Source organism: Scyliorhinus canicula, chromosome 10 (assembly GCF_902713615.1).
Source record: "Scyliorhinus canicula chromosome 10, sScyCan1.1, whole genome shotgun sequence".
Classification (NCBI taxonomy): Eukaryota; Metazoa; Chordata; class Chondrichthyes; order Carcharhiniformes; family Scyliorhinidae; genus Scyliorhinus; species Scyliorhinus canicula.
This window is the reverse complement of record NC_052155.1, coordinates 177,210,988-177,232,479: the sequence shown is the minus strand read 5'-3', so window position 1 is coordinate 177,232,479 and position 21,492 is coordinate 177,210,988. Positions and strand designations below refer to the sequence as shown.

General features: G+C 49.4%; 1 protein-coding gene across 1 annotated transcript in view; it reads right to left on the bottom strand.

Annotated features, from left to right (window-relative positions):
* The window catches only part of si:dkey-225n22.4 (collagen alpha-1(XXI) chain), a 229,012-nt gene that overhangs the window by 86,608 nt on the left and 120,912 nt on the right, over nt 1-21,492 (bottom strand). Inside the window, exon 17 of the mRNA XM_038810217.1 lies at nt 12,995-13,048. Coding sequence (XP_038666145.1) covers nt 12,995-13,048 — 54 coding nt within the window. The remainder of the gene's footprint in view (nt 1-12,994; nt 13,049-21,492) is intronic.

Here is a 21,492-nt window from a genome sequence, read left to right as displayed (position 1 = left end):
GTGTTTGTATGTACAGCAGTTGGGGAGAAATTGACTCTCAATTCCCCTTAAAAGAATTCTATTTATTTATACCTCAACCATTCAAGAACATAAGCTTTGCAAAGCTACAATTCATGGGGCCGGAATTTCCTGGAAAAAATTGTTGCTGGAGTTTTAAAAATGTTAAATCTTAAACATTTACATTTGTCTTCTTACTTTACATTTGTCTTTTCTCCCCTCTCTCCTTTCATTACCTGATTTAACTGTAATTTACCCGACTTCTCAGTTTTGTTCTTAAACCTTAAATTTGTTGGTTAATGCGATAGACTGTCAGTCCCATTGTTCACCAGAATTCAGCAATTTTTAGGGCCCCTTTTTTAAGCAGTAAGGAGGTGTGAAAAGCTCTGACTAACTGGACACATGGCAAATTGTTCCACCCCAGTAAATTTCAGCCCATGGTGTAATGATATGTATAATAAGGGCAGCATGGTAGCACAAGTGATTAGCACTGTGGCTTCACGGTGCCAGGGTCCCAGGTTCGATTCCCCGCTGGGTCACTGTCTGTGCAGAGTCTGCACATTCTCCCCGTGTCTGCGTGGGTTTCCTCCGGGTGCTCTGGTTTCCTCCCACAGTCCAAAGATGTGCAGGTTAGGTAAATTGGCCACGCTAAATTGCCCGTAGTGACCAAAAAGGTTAGGAGGGGTTATTGGGTTACGGGGATAGGTTGGAAGTAAGGGCTTAAGTGGGTCGGTGCAGACTTGATGGGCCGAATGGCCTCCTTATGCACCATACACCACAAGGGGCCTCACGGTAGCATGGTGGTTAGCATCAATGCTTCACAGCTCCAGGGTCCCAGGTTCGATTCCCGGCAGGGTCACTGTCCGGGTGCTCCGGTTTCCTCCCACAGTCCAAAGATGTGCGGGTTAGGTGGATTGGCCATGCTAAATTGCCCGTAGTGTAAGGTTAATGGGGGGATTATTGGGTTACGGGTATACGGGTTACGTGGGTTTAAAGTAGGGTGATCATTGTTCGGCACAACATCGAGGGCCGAAGGGCCTGTTCTGTGCTGTACTGTTCTATGTTCTATGTTCTATGTAATGTAGGGAGTGTAAAGAGTTAACAAGGTGATGTTTATGTATATCAACATAAAATGGCACCACGGCATAGTCATATAAATATACTGTGACTCCTGGGATTCTGGGAGAAGATGCTAGTGGGAGGTAAAGATAGGTTTTTCATTGTATTAGAGAGAGATTAGACAGCATAGTTAAATATTATAGATTTCTATAGCATAGATTTAATATTGTTCTTTTCTTAACTATTACTTAGTAAAGTGTGTGAATCATTTGAAGTGGTGTAAATGAACTAGCTTTGTTTGGAATACATAGCTTGCTGTTCTTTGTCAGCACTACGACTTTTAGTCATCTTGAGGGACTCCACAGAGAATATCACACATGGTAGCATTTAAACATTGATGAACCAAAATTCGCTGTGGCAGGACATCTCGTGGGATGCATTAGACTTGCCTCCAACTCTGCACCCTTCAGCTCAAAATATTTCCCCACAAATTTGCTGAAAGTGCAATCTAATAACTGTGCAGTGAGAAAAGCAGGTCACCAAGGACCCGAGTGAGCAGGACAACCAACGGAGAAATAAAGAGAGGGAGAGAAAGATTGAATTAAGAGTGAGAGAGAATAAAAAAGGGACAGAAAGAAAAAAGTAATAAAAAGGGTAATAGTTTTTAAACTTGTCACTGAAAACTTCATCACCTGAAGGAATTAAACTACACACTTGTTAATTTTTAGAAGACAGGATTTCCCATTTTGGGCCAGGACACCTATGTCAGCGTCAAATGTGGTCCTGACATCAATTTTTCTTGGATTAGCCAATTAGTGGCCAAAGGACACACTCGCTGTCTGATTAAGTGTGGCGGGTGGATGTTCGAAGCTGGAGGACCAACAGGAGGACCTTCAGCATGGAAGAAGCCGCAGCCTGATAGTGCAGATAAGGAAGACAGTGGGACCAACCACCTTGAGGCACCTTTTCAGCATTTTAAACTGATTGAAATTTAAAAAATGGCCACCTGATGGTCAGGCTACACCCATTATGGAGGGGTAAGCGGGTAGGCCCTAACGGGGACTGGGGGGTGGGAACTCAAAGTCAGTATGAAGTGCACGCTCTCGAGCACAGTGGTAGCTGTGCAAACCATCTCCAAGATGCACTGGAGCAACTCAACAAGACTCCTTCGACAGCACCTTCCCAACTTACAACCTCTGACACCTAGGTCAAGGGCATCAGATGCCTGGGAGCATCACCCCCGCAGGTTCCCCTCCAATCCACACGATCACGTGAGAATACCTTTAAGAAATGGGTGTTTAAGAAATGTACCTTTAAGAAATGGGTGTTTATCAGTGATGTCAGAGTGTGGGTGGAGCTGGGATGTCTGTCGGCTTCTTACTTTTGTTTTAGGTTGTTTGCTGCGGGGTGTGTTTTAGTTTTGTTTTCAGTGTTGGAGCTGAAGCCAGACAGAGCAGGTGTACTGTTGATCTCTCGGCCATGAAAAGACTATCTCTTGATCATCTGGTGAATTCAGAATTATAAATGTTCTCAATAGTGAATGTAAACCTAATATGCTTCTGTTAAAAGGTGTTTCTTTTGTCTTCTGGATGTTGTTTGGGAAGTTATTAAGGATTACTTAGTGTTGTATTCTTTGGGGGTTGTATTTGAATTGATGGTTGCTAAGATGTTCACTTTATGTTTTAAAAAGGTTAACTTGAGTTCATGGAATAAACATTGTTTTGTTTTAAAAATTCCTTTTCCAATTCTGCTGTACCACACCTGTAGAGTGGGCCGTGTGCTCCCCATATCACAATCTATTAAAAGTTGTGGGTCAGGTGAACTCCATGATACACTTTGGGGTTCTCTAAACCCTGGCCCATAGCAACACACCATCAAGACTCGGAACTATATTGTCGTTCCTTCTATGTCATTGAGTCACAATCCTGGAACTCACTCCCTGGAATTCCCCGTCGCCGGACAGTCACGGCCAAAAAAGCCCGCCCACTGTGTCAACAATCTCTAGGACAGCCCTCTCAAGGAATGAGCAATTATCAAGATTTACAAACAAGAAAGACCTGATAGTCATTTTGCAGTACGGAACTTGAGTACTGCTGAAAAAAAAGACATGCTATCAAAGGATCTCGTCTTGCACCCATCATAATAGCTCCCACGATATTGCCACCTGTAACAGGGGAACACCAATTTATACTGCATGGGTAAAGAGCGTTGATTGGTTGGCTGGCAAGTGGACTCTGATTGGTGGAGGTGTTGACACTGAGACTGCAGCATGGAACAATTAACTGCTCAGCTTTGTTTAAGTTCAAACCGGGCAGGTTGACTCTGATTGGTTCTGAATTGAAAAATGGAAAGGAATTTTCACAACTTAAAAAAAAAATCAATATAGATAGACAAAGTAACTGTAAAATAATGGGTTCACAACATATGTCACAATAGGGTGTTGCAATTTGAAGTAAAGAAAAGGAATACGTTGTCAATTAAGTTATGTGACTGTCAAAGCAACAACCTCCACGGATTTAACATGATTGTTGCACTTAAAATGGTCCTATCTCTCCCTAATGTACCCTCATTTTCTCTTTCCGTGACTTGGGGGGGGGGGGGGGGGGGGGGGGGACACCAACAAAGGTACAGGATCTGGGGAAGGAAGTTAGGGTGGAAAAAAGGAAGAGGAAATAAAGGAAAAAATGGTGAGAAGATAAGTAGAGGAGGAAACGTTCAGTCAAAGATTAGGGAGCAGTGAGTTATTAACATGGCCACTGGCCTTTGTCACCACTGCCTTCAGCGGCTTGGAGTGTGACAGTGGTTTGCAGTTCAGGCCAGCCAGTTACAATTGCTGTGGAGTCCTGATGATGCCGTTAGGATCAAACATGCCCAAGTGAAGAAGGGGCCTGTTGGTTTTGGTGGATATCCCTGGCCCCTGTTCAATTGGGTGGATGAAAACCTGAGGTGATCAGCTCCTGGTGGCTGCAGCATGGGTACCTGGGCAATTTCTATTCATCACCTGTCCCGTTTCTATCAGACGGGTGGGGTTAAAATTGTTCCCTGAAAGGCGCTGCTGGCAGCTATGATTACCTGGCTGCAGCACACTTTCATAAAATCACTCCTTTCAAACCTAGCCTGGTCCTACTGGACGCTGATTTGATAGAATTACAATATCGCTATTCGTAAATACATCAATAAAAACATAAATGAGGGATGGAGGTGAGTTTCGACTGACAGCATCCCCTACCTCGTTGAAAAGTAGCAGGGTGGGACTTGGAAATCGCGGTTGGTACGGTGGAGGTGGTGGTGTCAGCTTGGACAGCCCCCTGTTGATGTCCTCTTCAAGGGAACATTACAGTCTCCCAGCTTACTTCACATCCATTTCAGGTGGAACTAAAAATGGTAACTAACACCTTTAGTTAATGGACAATGAAGGCAAAACACTGGGTTCTAATGTACCCAGAGTGCAGGCAAAGGTCTGGTTTAACCCCAGTGGAAATGAACAAAGTAGCAATGATTACATTCTCATATTCTTCCTTCCTTCAAACTCCAGCTATAGCCCGTGAGGTAAAGCACTGCTGAATACTCATCGTCTCGAGCTTCCTAATGTGTTTTTGAAATCACTGCTTTATTTTCCTACTGGCCAGTTCCACGAAAACACTGCAAAAAAGCTCTGATCACGAGGAACAGTATATCATTTGTTGTCATTGAGCCAATCATCCTTTTTTGTATTAAATCATCCCCAACATAGTCCAGCCACCTGTGCTATAGAATCTGATGTGATACACATCACAAATTGTGTAGACACCAAAGAGAACACGAAAGAGAACTTACGGGCAAGGGACAACTGCTTTAAACTGGAATATTCAGATCAAATTGAAGTTGCACGCGATTGCGCGAGCGAAGACAGAGTGCCTTACTAGAGCTTTAGCGTTGGGCACAAGTAATTATCCAGGCCTGAGGAAAAAGTTGGCCCAAGCGGACTGGGCATAAATAATTGAGGGTAGGACAATTGAGGAACAATGGTGAATGATCAGGGAGATTTTAAATACCTCTCAATTAAAGTATATTCCCGAGACGGGCCGAATGGCCTCCTTTTGCGCTGTACATTGTATGACTCTATGAGGAAGAGGAATTGTAAAAGGGAGAAAATCATTCCACAGCTAAACAAGGAAATCAAGAAAGATATAATGGCAAGAACTAGGGCATAGCATACTGCAACAGCTGGTGGTAATCTGGAGGTGCTGTCGGCACCAAGAGACACCTAGCTAAACGTATTTGACACGGGACTCTGTTTCATTTGCGTTAAACCATGCCCGTAGTGTCTTTCAAATGAGGTGCCAAACTGAGGCACTACCTTGCCCTCCAAACAGATCTAAAAAACCCTAGGGCACGATTCAAAGCCTGGTGCCCAGGCCAATATTTGTCTTTCAATCAACATCAATAAAAACAGACTATCTGGTCATTATCTCATCGTTGCTTCTGGGAGCTTGCTGTGCACAAATTTGACAGCCGTCTTTCCTCCATTCCAACAGTGACCAGACTTCAAAAATAATTTAATGGCTCCAAAGCAATTTGGAACATTCTGAGGTTATGAAAGGTGCTACAAAAATGCACGTTCCTTCTTCATTTTTAAAACTTAGCACCAGAGTGCTTAAATACAATTGCAATCATAAATTTGGAACATAAGAACTAGGAGCAGGATTAGGCAATTCAACCCCTCGAACCTGCTCCGCCATTCAATACGATCATGGCTATTCTCATTTTGGCCACATCACCGACCTCCTGTCCGCTCCCCATAACCCTTCATCCCGCTACTAATTAAAAACCTATCTATCTCCTCCTTAAATTTGTTTGGTGTTCCGGCGTCTACTGCACTCTGGTGTAGAGAATCTTCCAGATTCACAACCCTTTGAGGGACAATTCTACGGATCACAAACTAAATCCCAATCCTGGTATTGGAAGCTCCGCCCCTGAGTAAATACGTAACAGGTATTCAGATGTCCGTTCCCCCAACTCTCTCCCTGTAAATGGAAGATCGTGAGGGCCCTGCACCTAAATTCTCTATTAGATAATCCAGGTGATGAACACTCGCTGCCAGGAGTGCAATGGGGCTGGTTTAGCACAGTGGGCTAAAACAGCTGGCTTGTAATGCAGAACAAGACCAGCAGCCCGGGTTCAATTCCCGTAACAGCCTCCCCGAACAGGCGCTGGAATGTGGTGACTAGGGGCTTTTCCCAGTAACTTCATTGAAGCCTACTTGTGACAATAAGCAATTATTATTATTAGTAGTTTTGTAAAATTAATCATCTAGAATCCAAGTTCTCCATTCAGTTTCAATAGCGTGTGTGAAAGCACCCGCTGTTACTCTTCAGGATGTGGGGCAAAGGTTAATGTTCTCATTATTAGTTATAAATCTTATTAAAGTCATTTCAATGTTAAGTAGAAATGAGATCTTTGTTCACATTAATTCACTGAGCTTCCTATTCAAATATGTCAGATGTTAAACCTTTGAAAAAATCCTTTGCTGTAGTAGAAAGGATCCAAATGCTTGCTTTTCCTTGACAGGAAATTAAATGTAAAATCTGTCATTGGAAAATACACCAGATGATTCCTTTGCAAGTTATGATTTTCTGCTTCCATTTGCTTCAGGTCTAGGCTGTATGTACAGGCATCAGTGTGGTTATCGGTTGTAGGGAACACTTTCTCCTTACTGAACCCCAGCCCACCTACACAGACCCATAATGGGAAGCAGCAGGGCACCGATAACAGTGGGTGCAGTTTCTCCCATTGAAAGTAACACACTGCCACTGATCTTCAGCGGGCACATTGCATTGGGAGGCCTTGCTTTATGTGATCCAATCAATAAGAGTGGTCTAGGCACCATATATGTCATCATATACGGTGGAATCCTGCCCTTTATCTAAATAGTGGATTTATATCTAACCCTTTAAACCAAGCTCTATTCAGGAATAAGAATAGCAGGTTCCAAATGCAGTGCCAAGTTATCAATCAAAACCAAAGTTCTCCTATAGTGTCAATGTGTATCGTAACAAACTAGGTGGATAGAAAGGCTCCAATTTTATTGCTGGTCTATGGGGAGATAGCTGATGTCAGATACAGCAGTAATCCAGTGGCACCATCGGCTTGTGTTCGAGACAAACCACTCAAATCTTTCAATGTTCATTGCTATTTGGTCACCCTGCTGCAGAGTGTTTGGCCGGAATCTTGTGCAGCGGGAAACGAAACAGGCGGGCGTACTTAATTGCGTAGGAGGAAAGGTGATCTTCCTGGTTCATTCGGATTGAGTTGGAGCTGCTTTTCTTTCTTGGAGACTTTTGCATGGACCATGGAAAAGGAGACACTGATACATTGAAACTGGGTGCTGGTTTTAGCTGACCGATGGGAGGGGGGAGGGGGGGGGGCGGAGGGGGGGAATGGTCTATGCAGGACTTACAAATGCAGGGAAACATAGGGAGCAAGATGGACCACACAGGGCAGGTGGAAGGTGAAGCCTGATTGTGGGGAGATCCAGGGTAATGGGGGAAAGGCCAATGGTGAGGGAGGTCCTGAGGGCTCAGGGTAACAGGGAGGGCAGATCAAAGGTGATGGAGGGAGGTTCAATGACGATGGAAGGCAGGGCCGGGGTCACGGGAGGCAAGTCCAGGCCGCTTTGGTCAGGCGTGAAGGCTTCTAGCTGCCATCACTCGGAAACAGGACCTCCTGCCTTTCCCAGATGCATTGGAGGGAGACATCGCTAACATGTGGGGCCATTTGTTGTCTGCTCAGAGACATCACTCCAGAACAGTGAATAGTAGCAATGGTTGAGGATATGCAAGGGGAGAAAGATTATGAGGTTCGAGCACCAGCTGAGGTCTCATGGCACCCCCTCATACAGCCTGACTGAAGCTGCTGGATTGCAGGGAATGAATGCCTGTCTGGGTGCCCTTTAAATAGGGAGCCTGGACCTTTCGCCCCATGAGGTAGTGGCAGGATTCTGGACTTCCTCCTTGCCCCCTGCTGCACGATTGACCAGGCAACTAGCCCAAGAATTCGCTGGCCATCGCGTTGCCAATCCCACGTACTTCTGAACCCGCCACTGGGACACTTGACTCAACAACAAAATTCACGTCTTTGAATGTGGTGAACGTATTGCTACTGCAATTCACCACTGTATAGTATTGTATTATGTTGATGCCCTTGTGGGCTCTGCCTGTGGCTCCGCCCCCTCGGGGGTGGTATATAAACCTGCAGCCTGTAGGCGGCACTCAGTACAGAGCAGTCGCAGGCAGGCACAGATCTAGCTGATTAAAACCACTGTTCACTTCTACACGTCTCGTGTGACTTGATGGTCGCATCAATTTAATAAGCTAAGATATCGCAATGGAAGCCGCCCTCAAACCTGATCGACTGCAACTCGACTCACAGGCAGCTGAAGCCAAAGGAATCTTCTCACATTGGCTCCGCTGCTTTGAGGCCTACCTCGCCGCCTCCTTCTCGCCCGCCGTCACCGAGGCACACAGGCTGAGTCTCCTCTACGCCCAGGTGAGCCACAGAATCTCTGTACTAATCGAGGACGCGACCACGTACGCAGACGCGATCGCGATCCTGAAAAGACATTACGCGAGGCCGGTGAACGAAGTGTTCGCACGGCATCTCCTCACCACACGTTGTCAACACCCTGGGGAATCGCTGGAGGAATATCTATGCGACCTGAGGGAACGCGCTGGTAACTGTAACTACAAGGATGTCATGGCCTCGCAGCACATGGAACTCGCCATCTGGGCCACCTGTGTGGCTGGAGTCTGGTCCAGCTATGTCAGACAGCGCCTGATCGAAAAGGACGCCCTCGACCTAGAAGAGACGGTAAAACTATCCTCCTCGTTAGAGGTAGCCTTCCAGAGCCTAAATGCTTTCCCCTCCGACCACGCGATTTCCTCGTGGGCGGCGGAGGCGCTGCCATCACCCGACCCGAGGGTGTCCCAGGCCTGTGCCGCGCGGCTGCCCGCCCAATCCCGGGGGGCCGTCTTGCTATTTCTGCGGTCAGAACCAGCACCCCAGGCAGCGTTGACCAGCTCGGAACGCGACCTGCAGCGACTGCAGCAAGAAAGGACGTTTTGCCAAAGCCTGCTTGGCCCGACCCGAAGTTCCAAAATCGCAGGCCCGACTCACAGGCCTGCAGACCCCGCAGCGTGGCTGCGTGCCTGCTGGTACCGCCCCCTTCTGACGCGTCATCCACCTCGTGCTATCCGTGAGGGCTGCCATCTTTCACTCCGCCCGACACGTGCGACCGACGGGGGCCGCCATCTTGGGACCACCCTGCTACCACCGACTACGCCGCAGCTCGGCGCTGTCATTCTCGACCAGTCACGGTCCAAGCACCTCAAAGACTCCATGATGACCATCCGGGTCAATGGGCATGAAACGCCCTGTCTGTTTGACTCCGGGAGCACGGAGAACTTCATCCATCCGGACACGGTAAGGCGCTGTTCCCTCCAGATTTCCCCCGTGTCCCAAACAATCTTCCTTGCTGCCGGATCACATTCAGTGCAGATCCGGGGGTACTGTGTCGTGAACCTCGCGATGCAGGGCGCTGAGTATGCCAATATTAAACTCTATGTCCTTCCCCCATCTCTGCGCTCCTCTCTTGTTAGGGCTGGATTTCCAGTGCAACCTCAGAAGCCTGACCCTGAAGTTCAGCAAACCCCTACTCCCTCTCACCGGATGCAGCCTCATGGCCCTTATGGTCGCCCCTCCCCCGCACTTCGCGACCCTCACCTCCGACTGTAAACCCGTCGCCACCAGGAGCAGGCAGTACAGGACTTTTATAAAGTCGGAGGTCCAACGGCTCTTGAGGGAGGGGATCATCGAGGCCAGTAATAGCCCCTGAAGAACCCAAGTGGTGGTCGTCAGGACCGGAGAAAAGAACCGGATGGTTGTAGATTACAGCCAGACCATAAATCAATACACGCAACTCGGTGCGTAGCCCCTTCCCCGCATAGCGGACATGGTTTTTTTTTTTTTTTTTTTATAAATTTAGATTACCCAATTATTTTTTCCAATTAAGGGGCAATTTAGCGTGGCCAATCCACCTACTCTGCACATTTTTGGGTTGTAGGGGCGAAACCCACGCAGACACGGGGAGAATGTGCAAACTCCACACGGACAGTGACCCAGAGCCGGGATCGAACCTGGGACCTCAGCGCCGTGAGGCGGTTGTGCTAACCACTAGGCCACCGTGCTGCCCTATAGCGGACATGGTTAATCAGATTGTACACTACCGGGTTTTCTCCACGGTAGATCTGAAATCCGCATACCACCAGCTTCTGATCCGCCCGGAAGACCACCACTGCACTGCCTTTGAGGCAGACGGCTGCCTCTTCCACTTCCTCAGGGTCCCCTTCGGCGTCACCAATGGGGTCTCGGTCTTCCAAAGAATGATGGGCCGAATGGTTGACCAGTACGGGTTGCGGGCCACGTTCCTGTACTTGGATAACGTCACCATCTGCGGCCATGATCAGCAGGAACATGACGCCAACCTTCAGAAGTTCCTCCAAACCGCCCAAGCCCTCAATCTCACCTACAACAAGGAGAAATGCGTTTTCCGCACAACCTGACTAACCATCCTCGGCTATGTCATGGAAAACGGAGTCCTAGTGCCCGACCCCGAATGCATGCGCCCCCTCTTGCAACTCCCCCTTCCCCACTGCCCTGAAAAGATGCCTCGTGTTCTTTTCACATTATGCTCAGTGGGTCCCCAACTATGCGGACAAAGCCCGCCCACTTATCAAGGCCGCTATCTTTCCCCGATGACTGAGGCCCGCCAGGCCTTCAGCTGCATCAAGGCAGATATTGCCAAAGCCGCGATGCACACGGTGGATGAGTCCACACCCTTCCAGGTGGACAGCGACACGTTAGATGTCGCCCTGGCTGCTACCCTTAACCAGGCAGACAGACCCATGGCCTTTTTTCCCCGTACCCGCAACGCCTCTGAGATTCGACACTCCTCTGTCGAAAAGGAAGCTCAAGCCATTGTGGAAGCTGTGCGGCATTGGAGGCACTACCTGGCTGGTAGGAGGTTCACCAACGGTCAGTAGCCTTTATGTTCAACAACACACAGCGGGGCAAGATCTAGAATGATAAGATCTTGAGGGTCTATAATTACGATATTGTGTATCATCCTGGGAAGCTGAATGAGCCCTCAGATGCCCTGTCCCGCGGCACATGCGCCAGCGCACAAGATGACCGACTTCGGGCCATCCACAATAACCTCTGTCACCCGGGGGTCACCCGGCTTCTCCACTTCATCAAGGCTCGCAACCTGCCCTACTCCACCGAGGAGGTCAGGGCCATGACCAGGGACTGCCAAGTCTGCGCGAGTGCAAGCCGCACTTCTATCAGCCAGACAAGGCGCCCCTGGTGAAGGCCTCGCGCTCCTTTGAGCGCCTCAGCGTCGATTTCAAAGTGCCCCTCCCCTCCATTGACAGTAACGTGTACTTTCTCAACGTCATTGACGATTACTCCCATTTCCTCTTTGCCGTCCAATGTCCCGACATGACCGCGGCCACTGTCATTAAGGCCCTGCACAGCATCTTTACCCTGTTTGGTTTCCCCACTTACGTCCACAGTGACCGGGCTCCTCGCTTATGAGCGATGAGCTGCATCAGTTGCTGCTCGGTAAGGGCGTTGCCTCGAGCAGGACTACCAGCTGCAACCCACGGGGAAACGGACAGGTGGAGAGGGAGATCGCGATAGTATGGAAGACCGTCCTCCTGGCCCTACAGTCTAGAAGTCTCCCAGTTTCCCGCTGGCATGCGGTCCTCCCCGACTCGCTCCACCATTCGGTCGCTCCTCTGCACAGCCACGAATGAGACCCCTCACGACCGTCTATTTGTCTTCCCCAGGAAGTCCATCTCCGGGGTCTCGCTTCTGCCCTGGCTGACAACACCGGGGCCTGTCCTTCTCCAGAAGCACGTGAGGAGCCACAAGTCCGACTCCCTGGTCGAGAGGGTCCAGCTCCTGCATGCCAACCCTCAGTATGCCTACGTGGCGCACCGCAACGGACGACAGGATACAGTCTCCCTCCGCGATCTGGCACCCGCCGGTTCCCCGAGGGAGACCATCACCAACGCCCCCCCCCCCCCCCCCCCCCCCCACACCGCCTATCACCACCGACTGAATCCTTCACAGCGGGCTACCAGCTGCGCCCCTGTGGATCCTGAACACCGCCCCCGCCCCTACACGGCCTACACCCACCCTTCCCCCATCGCCGGCACACCGTGATGAAGCTCCAGACAACACGCTTCCGGAGTCAATGAGTCCAACACCCGTGCCCGCAGTGACGAGTCCAACACCCGTGCCCGCAGCGAAGCCGGGGCTGAGACGATCACAGGGAATGACTAAGGCTCTGGACAGACTCAATATGTGAGCCCACATCACCCCCAATGGACTTCAATTTTTTAACAGGGGGTGAATGTGGTGAACGTATTGCTACTGCAATTCACCACTGTATTGTATTGTATTATGTTGATGACCTTGTGGGCTCCGCCTGTGGCTCTGTCCCCTCGGGGGTGGCATATAAACCTTCAGCCTTTAGGCGGCACTCAGTACAGAGCAGTCGCAGGTAGGCACAGGTCTAGCTTATTAAAACCACTGTTCACTTCTACTAATCGGCTCGTGTGAATTGATGGTCGCATCAAATACCTGACTAAACCTGGTGTCGATTTGCTTCCCCAACCCTCTCTAAATCAAATTGGCCAATGGCTCTTTACACCGAGGCTCAGATAAGAAGTGTGGCCACTTCGGCAACTTACAGGAGAGTTGGTGACAGAAAGAGACAATTTTACTGAGGTGACCATTGGATGCAAGGAGAGCTGAGGAGCGAGGGAAGGGGGGAACAAAAAAAAAAGCAAAATGAGGGATTCGGAGGCTGTGACTAGATATGCAATAGTCCTACCTGTGGTCCATGGTGTCCATCTCTCCCTGGCAAACCTGGGTTACCACTTTCTCCCTGAGGGAAGGAAGAAACGTTTGTGTTAATGGTAAAAACAGAACAATCGTTCCAAAAGTCATAGCAAGAAATTTTCCTCACAATAACAAATTCACTAGATTCAGACAAGGCGGAATTCTAGAAATGATTTCTAAAGTGAACGCAAGGACTGAGTTGGAAGTAAAAACTGTTTTCCTTGAACAAATATGTCCACTCCTCTTGCGGTCCACGGCTGGCGCAGTCAGTAAAGAAAAATGCATGTCTCCTTGGCCCACAAGTTGTCACCAAATCATTTAAATGCCACAGTCGTGTTGCTGATCGTCAGGGCTGAGGGAAAACTTTAAGATGGAGGACGGTTGTACCCATTCACACCTGGGTCTGTGTTTCTTATTTTTGGGAGGGAGAGGTCAGGAACATAGCTCAAGGATTTATGTTCTTTCAAGAGATCTGCCAGGGCCTCGGTTTAACATTCCATACAGAAGGTGGCACCTCTGGCTGTGCAGCACTCCTTCAGCGCTGCCCTGGATCATCGGCCTTTGATTCTTGCGTTCAAGTCTCTGGGGCAAGACTTGGACTTGAGCAGCAAAATAAACATAAATATATAACTAGCAACAGGAACATAACCAGAGAATACGACTTACTAATGTGAGGATTATTTTTATCCTGTGACTGTGGAGCCTCTATCCCATGAAGATAATTCTTTCCCTGCTGCCATTAAAAATATTCCCTCGACAGACGTCGAACATGAACTGTGCACAGCAGATATCTAACATTCTCATTAATTTTATACAAACGCATTACAAAATTCTACAAAGTAGAAGATAATTACACTGATGCATGGATTGGAGCTGTCAAGTTGAATAACGACAGTTCAGAAGTTCAGGAGCCTTACTTTGCCCATGGTCACAAAATAAGTATATTTTTCATTCAAATATAAAGTGTTCAGTTGTTGCACAGATTTATTTCGAGGTCACATCTGAATTTGGCTCAACTCTTCTTGATAGAATAAAAACATTGGTCTTGGCAATTGAACAATATCTTGCACTAGCAATCCATACTTCTGTGGAGCCAATAATGTTTTACGGGGTGTACACAACAAAGAATTATTTGTCCATTTTCCATTTAACATCTGATCTTCAGCAACATCTGCTTTGCATTTATCGCAAAACAGTTTGGATTAAATCAAACACTTCCTTTCAGATATACTATTGCACCTTTGCAGGCTACCTATGGCTTTATCAAGGCTTTCTTTAGGCAAACCATAATCTTTATTTAGACAATCTACGATCTAGCGAGGGGAGGCGTTGGCATAGTAATGTCACTGGACGAGTAATCTATAAACCTAGGTTAATGTTCTGGGAACATGGATTCACTGGACACTGGGGGCGCAATTCTCACATTTGCAGACCATAGGCGGGATTCTCCATTGCCCGATGCCGATATCATAATCGTCGATCAGGTGGAGAATCGCTGATTACGACCTAATGGAGCACGGCGCCTGTTTTCGGATGCTCCGCCCCTTCCAAAACGGCATCATCGAGGAGTACGCCGCACACCGTTGGGACAGCCTCAGGGTGTTAACTGAAGGCCCTCCCCCCAAGCTCCGCCCCCGATGGACCGAGTTCCCGACGGCGCGGGACATGTGCGCTCTCAGTTTTCGTGAACCTGGCGTGGTGGCTGCGGATTGTGTCCAGCGTCGCCACAGTCTGGGGGGGGGAGCTGTGCTGCTGGCTGGGGGGGGCTTAAGCGAGGGCTGGGGGTGCTGGTGAGCGGTGGCCCGGAGGTAGCGAGGTGGTGTCCAGGGGGGCACTATCTGGCAGGTCGGGACCATGCATGGCCGGGCCATGTTGAACGGCCCGACCGTTGCAGGGTGTCGCCATGCGCATGCGCGGCCATTTCCACTTGTCTTAACTTCAGACAAACCCTTTCGGCTTCATTGTTGGTCAGGTCTGTCTCTGATGAAATGTTGACCCATTTCCATTCTGCAATTCTCTCATTGTCCTCCTTGTGGAGCCTTTCATTGTGCTCTTTGAGGTCTTCATTGCCTATTCTGAGGTTTACATTGCCTCTTCCTTGAAGTTTTCATTGCCTCCTCTGAAGTCTTCCATTGCCTCTTCTTTGAGGGTTTTGTTGCTAATGGACCTTTTTTGAAAGTTGCCCTCCATCTGGGGTCTTCTCCAATTTTCCTGTCCATAGCTGTTTGATCCTCCTTGTGGTTGCTGATTTAAGTGCATGAATACTTTAAAAGCATTGCCGCATTAAGACTGTCATTCTTTCCACGGAGTTGTCAGCAGCTCCTGGCTTTCTCTGTATTTTTCCCGTGCTTTTGAAGTTTTGGCACAAACCTGGTTGCTTTATTTTTAACTTTTAGAAATTCTTTTTCTAAGAAAAGGTGATTTCAGTGATTTCTGGAGTTGTTTTCTTCTTTTTATGTGTTGGTTCTTTGTCGATTTCACTCATACTCAAGGGCCGGGACTCTCCCCCAACCAGCGGGCGGGCCGTACCGGCGCCAAAGAGTGGCGTGAACCGCTCCGGCGTCAGGCTGCCTGGAAGTTGCAGAATCTCCGCACTTCCGGGGGCTAGGCCGGCGCTGGAGTGGTCGGCACCGCGCCAACCAGCGCCGAAGGGCCTCCGCCATCCGGCGTAAATTGGCACATGCGCGGGAGCACCAGCGTGTTCTGGTGCATCAGAACCGCTTGCGTGATCCCTGCACATGCGCAGGGGGTTTCATCTCCCCGCCGGCCATGGCGGAGCTTTACGGAGGCCGGCGCGGAGGGAAAGAGTGCCCCCACGGCACAGGCCCGCCCGCAGATCGGTGGGCCCCGATTGTGGACCAGACAACCAGGGAGCCTGATACCCCCCTGAGGACTCCGCAGGCTGCCCTCAGATCCGGGTCCCGCCGGTATGGACCTTGTGTATTGCACGCTGGCGGGATCGGCCGAAAATGGATGGCCGCTCGGCCCATCAGGGCCCGGAGAATCACCGGGGGGGGGGGAGGCCACTGCCAACAGCCAGCGACCGGCACGACGTGATCCCCGCCCCACCAAAAAAACCGGCGCCGGAGAATTTGGCAGCCGGTGTCGGAGTGGCAGGGCGGGATTCACGCCGCCCCCCCGGTGGGTCGGAGAATCCCACCCGTGATCCGATGGGCTTGTTGTTTTTTAAAGTGGTTAACTTGTCTTCTTTTTAAAACTTCAGAACTTCTCTGCTTAAAGTTCATGGTCCGATCGGGAGTTTGTCAGTTTCTGCCTCTTGACTGTCCTCGCTGCAGTTCACTCGGGGTAGTTTGTCTTTAATTAAAGCACTGCTTTCTATGTTCTCTTATCTTTTAAAAAAATCTTTGCAGAAACTTTTTTAAAAAACTTAAATTCGTTCTTAAATAAAACGTAACGCCGCTGCTCTTGCTTCGCCGGGCTATTTTCTCTTGTCATTTTCTGCCGGCCAATTCAGGTTTCTTCTGTGTCCATCCCTAAGCACCTGGCAATATAGCAAAGGTGTCTATTCATCCAAAGAGAGGAATTCAAGTGAGTACTATTTTTTTCAAGACTTTGATTAAAACAGGTGTCGGGCCAAAGTGTCATGTTAATTTTATCCTCGGCGGGAGATGTAATGATTACTTTGGCAGACTTCATTAGAAACACAAAAGTATTTACTGATAAGTAGAACTGTAGAGCAGAACAGCAGCAACATGGCTGCACCTAGTCCCTTGTATGTCTCCTGCCTAGGAGCGGACTCTACCCCTTGAGATGATCACCCACTTTGACTCCCAATTGGTCCCCCAAATCAGGGGACCCTTACTCTGCTGTGTTGCCCTTAAAAGGACAATCACTTTTAGTCTGTATTTACCTGCTTTAACCCCATAATCAAGTGCTTTGTTGCCTGCTGCATCCTGTGTTAGTGTGCATTCTCCTGCTCAAAATGTACCCTGAACCAATATCACCAAAGCAGATAAATGGCCTTTTATCTCATTGCTGTTGGTGTAAGTTGTCTGCCATGTTCGCTCACATTACAAAGAATTTCACAATACTTCAGTTGCGAAGCACAAGGGCATCTTGAGAAATTAAAAGCCCATTGTAAATGTAGGTTCTTCATCTTTGTGGGAGACCTAATATTTCCTTGTGGGATCAAGAGAAGCATTCATCTTACTCTGGGCCCCACAGGGAGTCCTTTAAAATCTACTAAAAAAATTAAACTTATTTGGGGTTCTGGTGGCCCACGATTAAAATTGTGGGAATGGCCCATAATTAACAAGACCGGCATGACCCAGTGATGCCACTGGGATGCAAATTTAAATAGGCCCTGCTCCTTGTGCTGAAAGCCAGAGATCCGAGTCCGCATCTCCTATGAGGAACAGGCACTGGAGATTGCCCGAGGAGAGAGCAGTCACCGACAGCGAGGTGAGGATCCACTGTCCCTTCACAGGGAACACCTATCTCAAGTGAGTTGTTGATGTCCCACAAAAGTATCCTTCCCTTCCACTGACCACGGCCGGGATTCTCCCCTACCCAGTGAGGCGGGGGGGTCCCGGCATACCGGAGTGGCGAGAACCACTCCAGGTTTTCCAGGCCTCGGTGTCACGCATTTCCAGCACCATCTCTTGCACCCGAAGGCTTCTGGAGCTCACTCCAACTGCCCCGCCAACCCAGGGCCCTATGGGCACCGACAGGGAGGATGAAGCGCTGGAACCCATCGAGCAGCCTTCCACCAAGGAGTTGAAGGTGGTCTCCAGTTCTTCCGACCCCCCCCCCCCCCCCCCCCACCACCACCACCACACCCTCCCTCCTGATACCAACACATCTCAAGGGCAGGGTGACATGGCACCACCTGTGACACTGGTAAGTCAGCCGGGGTACTCCGGCTCCAGGCCCCCAGAGGGTGACCATCAAGAGCATCAATGCCACAGGGTGAAGAAGGCAGCAGGCTCCCTCCGCTTCTGATGTGCATTCTGGAGAGAGACACAGACAGAGCACCAAACCGCGGAGGATCAAGAAGAGTGAGGATCACTAAGCGGGCATTGGTGAGGTCACTATCCGTAGCTTGGTGGAATGGAAATCTGTCACATTTAATTGTTCACAATCAAATATCTCACATCTGAAACATGTGAAGCCTCTGCCATGTTAATCTTCACAGCGAGCCTGCCCACTTCCCCACCCCCTGATCCCTCTCCCCCATCCCCCCTCAGCACAGTGGTCCAAGATCAAAAGCCTTGATGCAGACACTGATGCTAGGATGGGTCCGAGCACGTTGTCAGCAGAAAGACAGGAGGCAGACTTTGTGAGATCCTGAGGAGCACCAGAGCTTTCCTCAGAGTGAGTGATCATCTCTCCTGCCTTGTATATTGACCTGCTGACAGAGCTGACATAGGCCCAGCACCCTGGTGTGATGTCACACAGACTCTTGGAGTGGGGGAGCTGTGGAAACAGGGTGGTCGGGGAGGTGGTGGTGTGATGTGATCGGGTGGAGGGGTGGGGGGGGGGAGTGGTGTTGAGCTGACGGACACATCCTTGTCTCATGAGAATCTCAAGGTGATGAGGGCCTCCTGGAATGTCATTCACGCACCGCCACCTGTCCCCCATCCTCCAGCACCTTCTGGTACGCCTCCTCCTCCATCTCCTCATCCCAGGCCGCATAGCCCTCCTCTTGCTCAGCCTCCTCCTCTAGCATGTCATCCCGCTTCTGTGCCAGATTGTGGAGGGCACAGCAGACCATCCCAAAGCGGGAGGCCCTCTGGGGGGGGGGGGGGTGTACTGTAGAGCACCACCAGAGCGGACCAGGCAGTGGAACTGCATCTTGGGCAGTCCGATGCACCGCTCAATGGCAGCACGGGTGCCAATGTGGGCCTCATTGTATTGGGTCTCTGCCTTGGGCTTAGGCCTCAGCACTGGCGTTATCAGCCATGACCTCAACGGGTATCCCTTGCCCCCCATGAGCCAACCTGCCATCCTGTGGTGGTCCTCGAAGATACCGGGGATCTCCGATTGCCCCAGGATGTAGCTGTCATGCACACTCCCAGGATGGCAAGTGCAAACATGCATGATCCTGAGGCACTGCTCGCACACGGCCTTGACATTCAGGGAGTGGTACCCCTTCCTGTTAATATAAGGCCCATGCTCACAGGCTGACATGCATGCCATCAATGGCCCCCAATGGAAGTAATTGGAGAAGGAGAGAGACTAACAATCAGTTAGGTCTTCCATCCCGGGACCCTCGAATCCCCAAACCTCCCCCACCCTTCCCATGACTGTCCTGACTCCTCTCAGAGTGACATCCAGCCAGCCGGTTGTGCTGGCAAATCTCACTCTGCACACTCCCTTCTAGCCAGATGAGGAACCCCTAAACCCAGACCTCTGCCAGCTACATTAGGAAGGTCACACTCAGCTATCCTGCGCTCATCCAGATTCTTACTCTTTGACCGCGAGAGGGTCGTCAATGGTGAAGTTCTGCTCTTTAGTGTTTAATTGTTGACAAGTGCCTCTCTGGTGCTGACACTCCGAGAGTACAGGCAAGCTGTTCAATCATCAAATGGTGCAGCACATTCAGTTCGCTAATCATCCTCTCAGACAGGGCACCTGTTGCTTCGAGGAGACACTTGAGAGTTCAGGAGGGTGAAATGCTATCACAACTAACAAGGCTAATCCCTCCTTTGAAATAGCCTTAAGCTGTGAAGCTGGAGGCTGCTCACAGTTAAAGGGGGTGAATTAACTCTCATGCAGCAGGGCTCTGTCCTGGGAGAGTTTGGTAGGACACACAAGCTGCAACTCTGGTTGTTCCTGTCACGAGTCAACACAATATTTTAAAGATGGTCTGAAGGCCCCACACACACAGAGCCCCTCCCCTCAACCCTGACACAGGGGCAACCCCCGACCTGGAACGTCCCAGTCCCAGAACAACCCCAATCCCACTGAAAGACCCTCCCCCGTCCCTCCGAGAACTAGGGCAGCAGCTCTGGTGTGCTTGAGCTGTTTGATGGTAAATGGAAAGGGCGACTCACCTCCTCACATCCCCTTGGTAGCCATTGTGTAGGATTCCCATTTTTGTACACGTGTATTGAATGGCACCCACATGGCATCTCCCTGGGAAGGCGGGTGACTCCCAGGAGGCCACTGCGTGCGACTTCAATCTCGCTAATGAGATTGAAGTGAATGCAAATGACTCTTAATGAACTTCTTGCCATATTTGGGCGAGATCTGGATCTCGCCATCGGGAGGAGTCGGGGTGAATGGCAAAATAGTTTGCGCCCGGCGCAAATCTTGATTTTGGATTCTTCCGCTATACAACCGATTGGCGCTGGGCGCAACGGGGTGGGAAAATCACGCCCCAGATGTGAAACACACAATGGCCAATTCAGATCCGAAAAGAAGGACCCATTTTCTCTGATTATATGTCATATAATTAAACAGTTGGGAGTGGTCTCTATAGACAAGAGTGCTTCTATTTGTTTACGAACGTGATCGACAATGCTGTAACCAAGGTACTCCTGAAACTTGCAACATGAGGTGGAAAATGTTAGTCCTTATACAATGGTGCATCAACTGAATTATTGTAAATTTCACAAGAGATTCAGAAGTAATATAACGAGGACATACATGATGAGTACGCATAATAGTTTGCTGCTATCTACTGTTTAACCCACGTGCACTTGAAGGCTTTCCCAGTGAGGTATAAAATAGAGTTGTAGTTTGGAGGAATTCCTCATAAAACCTACAATCTCACCCAACTAAATAGATCAGACCGTTAAATATCACAAAAGAACGGTCGTCTTACAGATTCCAGCATCTCTTTCCCAGTGAGAGTTTCATCTGCTTAATTTTCAAATGTCTGGGTTAAAAGTAATTACTTACAAAGATGATTAAATGTAATACTAATTAGCGCAGTCTCCTTGGTTACAACGCACATCCCACGGCTTGCTCATTTTGGCTGTTCTTCTGACAGATACACTTCCCTCCTTCTGGGTGCATTACAGACTCCTCCGCACGTTCCACCAGCCCAACCTCTGTGCACTGTCCTTCAGGTGAGGCTTGTGAAGAGGCAAGTTTTCGCAAGGTTCATTTGTTTATTAACTTCACTTTGCAGTGATACTCCAAGAGTTTTACTGAAACCGAATATTACTGGACGGCGGGGTGGGGGGGTGGGTCACAAGAAAACAGAAAATCTCCTGGCATTTTAGGCTGAATGCTGCACTTTACGGAAGTGTTCAAGTTTGCTGCAATGGCTAATAGGTTCACGAAAAGGAACATCTGCTTTATGGCTCTCATTTTCCTTGTCTGTTGCTAAACTGAATCCCACTCGGTGGAAACAGCTCTACCAGCAGTAGTTACACATGTGGAAAATTAGGATGACTGAAGCTGCCAACTCCCCACCCACCTTTTATAGTGCAGAAAGATGCCATTTGGCCCATCGAGTCTGTACCTACCGTCTGATAGAACACCCAACCTCGGCCCACTCCCCAGCCCAATCCCCGTAAC